At 39.3% G+C, this 7,604-nt stretch overlaps 1 protein-coding gene across 1 annotated transcript in view; it reads right to left on the bottom strand.

Moving 5' to 3' along the window:
- Positions 1–7,604, bottom strand: part of ACACA (acetyl-CoA carboxylase alpha) — a 336,306-nt gene that overhangs the window by 76,823 nt on the left and 251,879 nt on the right. The window contains exon 43 of the mRNA XM_006832345.1: positions 3,700–3,797. Within this exon, the coding sequence (XP_006832408.1) occupies positions 3,700–3,797 (98 nt within the window). The remainder of the gene's footprint in view (positions 1–3,699; positions 3,798–7,604) is intronic.

The following is a 7,604-nucleotide window of genomic DNA, read 5'->3' as shown; positions in this document are numbered from 1 at the left end:
ACTCCATACTGTAAGATGGACAGGCTTTGGAAATGCCTGAAAAGGAATTCAGAAAAATGATTATAAAATGTATCAAACACTATACAATGGAGTTGAGAAAAATGAGGAAGAAGTCAGGAAAGAGCTACAGGAACAATCAAGATAGACACAGCTTTGGAAACAATTCAAAACCTACAGAAAGAGGTCCAAACGATTAATAATAGATTATCAGAAATGGACAATACACTGAAAGGGCAAAGGAGGAGAACTGAAGAGATAGAAACCAGAACTAGTGAGCTAGAAGATAAATCTCTCAACACTATTAAGACAGAAGAACAAACAGAAAAAAGGATAAAAAAATCTGAAGACGGCCCAAGATTCATGTTGGACAACATAAAGAGAAATAGCTTAAGAATTATCGGCATTCTGGAACAGAAAGAAGCACACAAGTCCACAGATGAGGTAGCTGAAGAAATGCTGAAAGAAATTTTTCCTAACATCCTGAAAAGCAAAAAGATAAGCATTCAAAAGCTCAACGAACCCCAGGAAGGATAGACCCTAAAAGAAAATTACCAAGACATATAATAATCAAGCTCTCCAAAATAAAAAGATAAGCACAGAATTCTGAAAGCAGCTATGGAAAAGAGAAGTGTAACATACAAAGGCAAGCAAATCAGATTAAGCTCGGTTCTCTCAACAGAAACCATGGAGGCAAGAAGGCAATGGGGAGACATATATAAAACCCTGAAAGAAAAAAACTTATGACCAAGAATCTTCTACCCAGCAACACTGTCAATCAAATACGATGGTGTAATCAAAACATCCCAGGATAAACAAAAGATAAGTGACTTTGCCAAAGCCAATCCTGCTAAGAAAAATATGGAGTTCTGTGGACTGAGAACCAACAAGAACAGACAACTCCCAGAGACTGATGTACGTGGCAGCATCACCCTGAACTCAATCAACAAATAAAAGCGTTAAGAACAGAATAAAATTGTAAGAACAGAGGATCTGGGAGGTCGGTCTATGATCAAAACAATTAAAAGGTGAAAGAAGGTAACCACATAGGAACAGAGATCCAGGTGGTGGGAAGGTCAGGTAGATTACAGGATAAAATAGTCTTAAATGGAGGGAAGAATTAATGGACTATAAGGTAACCACACCAGTAGTGTTGGGGTGGGGGGTTTAGTTCAGGTGTTGGCGAGGGGAATACAAAGGGGAGGAGGAAGAAGAACTAGATAGATAGGGTAACAATGAGACAGGTTTACATGACCAAAGTAGGACAGAGGTAAATAGTGATGCATGCTCAATCTTGGAACAACAGAGCTCTGTGACACAGGGATCTACTAAAATGCTTGACTGTCTTATGAATATTGGTTTCTCTTGTCTACTATTGTAAAATAGACACTTAAGTGGAATAGAAAGCAATGTTGGGAAACATGATTGCAGAAAACTTCTAAGCCCGTCTTCAGCCTATAACTGATTGTAATACTTAAAAGGGGTTCTAGAACTTGCCCAGTGAAATAGGCCTCTTGCAAAGCTTTTACAGAGTGTAGGATCTTAGATGGAATCCTGAGTCCCATCCAGAACCTTATGAGGTGGGACATCCCCATTAGCAAGGATAAGCAGACAAGCCTGGAACAGCCAGAGCAACAGAAGATACATCTGCAAAGAAAGATCATCAGGAAAAACCCAAAACAAAAATGTCAGCATGACTGGCTACTACAAGAATGAGCAAGTTGTTCGCTGGGAAGCTATTAAGGCAAGCAATCAAGTTCCTTCAGGACAAACTTCCTTCTAAGACTGAAACTCAAAGGGAACACATGAACAGGCATGTAAGTTTCCTGGCAACCACACTGGTCTACTGGTGAGTGGAAGAGGGGGAAAGGCAGCAATGAAGAAATGGGCTGAGTTCAACCACACTCCATTGACTCCCGTTGACCTGGAGATGAGCGAGAGAAGAGGATGGGCTGGTTGGTCCAAAGTGTGGTGAGACCTGGGGACACTTGAGCCCATGTACAAGGACATAGCCACAGAGGGCTAGAGCTGAGAGTGAAGCATCCAGCTGATATGAAGTGAGGAGAGAGGCACAAGAACACCCAAACTTGTAGATAGTACCCATTTGACGTAGCCTCGATGGCTTGATAAACAGAACTCAACTAGAAGATTATCAGAATTCGACAGAGGAAGATTACAAAAAAATCTCCAACTTTTTTTTGGATAAAGGAAACAAGGGTAAATAGTTACAATTTGATGAACCCGACCTATACTCATGGAGGTAATAACTCTACATAACAACAGAAAGGGAAGGAGTCTTCACATCAAGTATCAATGCTATCCCCTCTGTACATAGGGTAGACAGGGACTGGCCACTTAGACATTGGCTACCTAAAATGAGGGAGCAATAAAGGCACGAAGTGACTGGCTTACAAGGTTTCAAGAGGGAGTTATAATTTATGACTGTGTGTGTGTGTCGGGGGAGGGTGGGACAATAAATTGAAAAAAAAAAAAAAAGTGGGAGCACAGATCCAAAGGGCACGGAGGAAGGTAGAATCTCCATGCAGTAGTATCCAATCTGTCTGGACAGAGCTGATGAAAGGAGATGGGGATAGGACTCTTGTGGTACAATAGTGAATAATTGCTATCAGGACTGACTGTGAGGGTTGGAAATGTCAAGGTAGACGTTTTGTAGCAAAATGAGGGGAGTGACTGACTTTGCAGTCCAGGAGCAGAGGTCCCTGGGACCATCAAGGGAGAAGTGTTGGAGTGCAAGACCCTACCCAGAGAAGCAGTGACGCCAGAGATGGAGTCAGAGACGATGATGTGGAGAGATGGAGCAGCTGAGATATCTAGACCCAGAGAGGGAGAGGGGCTGTGTGTGCTGGTGACTGAGGTACAAGCTTACGGTGTACACCTTTTGGTTGTTTGATGATGCGTGGAGGGGACTGTAATCATGGCAATGAAACAATATACAACAGGATGAATGTAAAGCGAATGTGCTCCCATGTAAACTATCATAGAATTCACAATAAAAACGTTACAAAAAAAAACCAAAAAAAAACCAAACTCAGTCTAGTGCTAGAATATAGAAAATTAGAAATAATTAAAGTTTAAATATAACATATTCATTGTGATGAAATAATAAGTAGCCACCATAACATATTATTTTTAAACAGTTCTTAAAAAAAGGAGAACACTTCCCAATTATGAAAGAGTTTATCTTTTATAATCCCAACTACACAGAAAAAATGCTTATGTCTATAGGAAAGATAAGAGTCCTGGTGTGGTGCTGTGGGCTAATGCGTCAGACATGCAAAGGGTCGGTGGTTCAAGCTCACCAAATGCTCCTTGGAAACCCTCTACAGGGTCCCTATGAGTCAGAATCAACTTGATGGCACTTAACATACGAAAAGTAGATTAACATACATTAATGATAGTGACCTCTCAGAATAGGGTTATGGTTTATTTTACCTTTTTTTCTTTATAATTGCTTTCATGTTCCAATTTTTCTAAAATGAATGCATCTTAAAATTTTAAAAGCTCAATCAATAATAGGGTCCTTCAGCTAATATAAGTGGCAGAGTTAAGCTACAACTTTAAGACCTCTAAATTATGTACCAAGCAGTCTTCAAAGTCATTATCAGCAGGATGTTAGGGGGCAGGAAAAAAATCTGTCCTTGTTTACTCCAGACCAAATTATTCTGATACATAAACACCTACCTGGATTCTCCTTCATCCTCTACATGTTCACAATAGACAGAGTTGAGAGCGCTGACTCTTTTATAATCTTGAGGAGTCAGATATAAATACTTGTATCCCTGTAAGGCACAAATAGTTTTTACTTATTATTTGCCATCAAAAAGATAGTCAGACAACATAGCAAAGCATGCATAACACAGCTTGTTCCAAAGCTATCTTTCCGTTACATCACTAAGAGTTACCACCTAATAGGTATTAGCATAGACAATTCTCTATCACTAACTGACTCTCCTTGAAACAAGATGCCCCCCATAGCTGCAACTATAAGCATATTCCATTGACTTCACTTTCATCAGATTAAAGAGGCATTTTCTAATCTTCCTTGACATCTCTTTTAAAGGTATCAACACTAAATTCAAGAATCACATGCATTACCATTTTACACTCTCACAATCAATAGTATCATATATAAGTGGGTATCAAAATATACATGAAAAGGGAATAATAGAATCACAGAATTATGAGATTAAGTATTACAGTCTGATGTTTATGCAGTGCTCACAGTCAACAATGAATTAACATCTTTTGTTTGTTTTTTTTAAACAACTCTCATTCCAATTTAAATTTTCAAAATTATACTTTGTTGTTAAGTGCCGTCAAGTTGGTTCTGAATAACAGCAAACCTGTATAGGGTTTCCAAGGAGCACCTGGTCGGTTTGAACTGCCAACCTTCTAGCTCACAGTCTAATGCATATCCTACAGTGCCACACCCTATCTGATTTGTTTTTATACATGCATATACATACTTTTGGCAGTACGGTACTTTTACTATTGTCCTCCAACACTGTAAATCAAATGAATAATTTCTTTCACAGTTTTCCTTAAAGTTGGACAGTGAATTAGGAAGACTGTAGAAGAATTGATGCATTTGAGTGACGGTGTTGGAGGAGAAAATTAAAAGTTCCATGGACTACTGAAAAAATAAACCAATGGAGACAGAGACGATTACATGAAGAGATGGAGAGGCTGGGGACTTTAGACCCAGAGAGGGAGAGAGGTTGTGTGCTGAGGACCAGGGGGCAGGCTTGTGGGGTGTACCCTTTGGTTGTTTGATGATGCATGGAGGGGATTGTAGCTATGGCAAGGAAACTATATACGATAGGATAAATGTAAAGCTAATGTTCTCCCATGTAAACTATTACATAGTTCATAATAAAACATTAAAAAAAAAAAACCAAAACAATTAACCAGTTGGAAGAGAAGTACAGCCAGAATACTCCTTGGAAACCAGGATGGTCAGGTCTCTGGAGAAAGATACCATGTTTGGTAAAGTGGAGGGTCAGAGAAAAAGAGAAAGATCCCCAACAAGATTAATTAGGACAGCAGCGGCAGCAATGCACTCAGGCTTAGCCAAGATTGTAAAGTAGGCCTAGGACAGAGCAGTGTTTTGTTCTGTTGTGTATAAGGTCTCTATGAGTTGGTGCTTACTCGATGACACCTAACAACAACATACATACTTATGATGTAATTACATCATATGTATGTTTAAAATTGGTTAAATTTGTCAGGCAGCAAAAAATTTAAAAAGTAAAGATTTTTTGTAAAACATTATGCCTACCATTCAACTCACTGACTTTATGTTCCATAGTGAGCATAACATGGAAGAGACATGAATTTGCCATTGGTCTTATGTGACTCATGATGGGAAAGGCTTATAACACAGAGTGTCATTAGTATGTCACCAAACACATTACTGAATGCATGTTACATTAGCAAGATGCTGTTCTAGGCAATGGAAAAACAATGAGTAAAACCAACAAAAATTCCTGGTCTTTGGAACTTTAAGTGGGGAAAACAGACAATATACAAGGTAAATAACCAAGAAACTTTTAATGGGAATAAGTTCTAAGAGGAAAAATAAAATAGGAAAGGGAGTGAGGAAGGTTGCAGTTTTAGAATAGAATAGTTAGGGAAGACCTTTAGTAAAGACGTGAGGAAGGGAAGGAAATGAGATGGGGGAAAGCATTCTAGGCAAAAGCAATAGAAGTACCAAAGCCCCGAGGCCCAACAAACTCAAGAAGAAACTAAGAGGCCAGTAGCACCAGAGTATGAAGTTAAGGGGGTTATAGCAAGAAAAATGAAGGAATAGTATTGGAAGGTCAGTCTATGTAGGGCCATGTTGGTAACTACAAGAATACGGTCTTTTGTTTTCATATGAGTGAGTTGAGAAGTCACTGAAAGATTTTAATCAGAGGAATGTTTTTGAACGATGACCTGATTTATATTTTAACTGGATCATTCCATGTTCTTTTGAAAATACACTTTGGGTGGAGACAGAAACAAGGCTAGAAGCTGGAAGGCCAACTAGGATCCTATATCAATAATGTAGGTATGACATGAGAGTGACTGGACTAATGTGCAGTATATGTAGTTAGTAGAGGTTGAATACTGAATATTTTTTAAAGATAGGAATGACATCATTTAGTAACAGTGGAAATGTGGCATGTGAAAAACAGGTAGTTGTTGTTGTTGTTAGGTGCCATCAAGTCGGTACCAACACATAGCGACCTTATACAAAGCAGAACGAAACACTGCCCAATCCTGGGCCAACCTCACTACTGTTGCCACGCTTGAGTCCATCGATGCTGTCATTTGGCCAATCCATCTCATTGGGGGTTTTCCTCTTTTTCTCTGACCCTCCACCTTACCAAACATGATATCCTTCTCCAGTGACTGGTTCTTCCTATCAATATGTCTGAAGTATGAAAGACCAACGTTTGGCCATCTTGGCCTCTAAGGAGCACTCTGGCTGCACTTCTTCCAAAACAGATCTATCGGTTCTTTTGGCAACCCATAGCACTTTCAATATTCTCCAACAACACAACTCAAAACCATCAATTCTTCTACGGTCTTCCTTATTCACTGTCTAGCTTTCGCATGCATATGAGGTTACTGAAAATGCCATGGCTTGGGTCAGGCACACCTTAGTCCTCAAGCTGACATCTCTGCTCCTCAACACTTTATAAAGGTCTTGTGCAGCAGATTTGCCTAATGCAATACGTCTTTTGATTTCTTGACTGCTGCTTCCGTTGAGGGTTGATAGTTGATCCAATCAGAATGAAGTCCTTGACAACTTCAATCTTTTCTCCGTTGAGAAGAATGTTGTTTATTGGTCCAGTGGTGAGGATTTGGTTTTCTTTACATTGAGATATAATCCATACCGAAGGCTGTACTCTTTGATCTTCATAGTAAATGTTTTAAATCCTCTTCATTTTCAGCAAGCAAGGTTGTATCATCCGTGTATCACAGGTTGTTAATGAGTCTTCTTCCAATCCTGATGCCACATTTTTATCATCACAGAACCCAGCTTCTCGGATTATTTGCTCAGCATACAGGTTGAATAATTATGGTGAAAGAATACAACCTTGTCGCACACCTTTTTTAATTTTAAAACATTCAGTGTTCCGATGTTCTGTTCAAACAACTGCTTCTTGGTCCAGGTATAGATACCTCATGAGCACAATTAAGGGTTCCAGAATACTCATATTTCACAATGTTGTCTATAGCTTGTCATGATCCACACAATCAAAAGCCTTTGCATAGTCAATTAAAAACACAGGCAAACATCTTTCTGATCTTCTCTGCTTTCAAGATCCATCGGACATCAGCAATGCTATCCCTCGTTCCACAGTCTCTTCTAAATCCGGCTTGAACCTCTGGAAGTTCTCTGTCAATGTATGATTATAGCCATTTCTGTATTACCTTTAGCAAAACTTTACTTGCATGGGATATCAGAGAGATTGTCCAATGATTTCCACATTCCGTTGGGTCACCTCTCTTTGGAATGGGCACAAATATGGATCTCTTCAAGCCAGTTGGCCAGATAGTTGTCTTCCAAATTTCTTGGCAGAGATGAGTGAGTGCCT

The sequence above is a fragment of the Chrysochloris asiatica genome, unplaced genomic scaffold, assembly GCF_000296735.1.
Source record: "Chrysochloris asiatica unplaced genomic scaffold, ChrAsi1.0 scaffold00007, whole genome shotgun sequence".
Lineage (NCBI taxonomy): Eukaryota > Metazoa > Chordata > Mammalia > Afrosoricida > Chrysochloridae > Chrysochloris > Chrysochloris asiatica.
The sequence above is the reverse complement of the archived record's forward strand: the minus strand, read 5'-3'. Positions and strand labels throughout refer to the sequence as shown.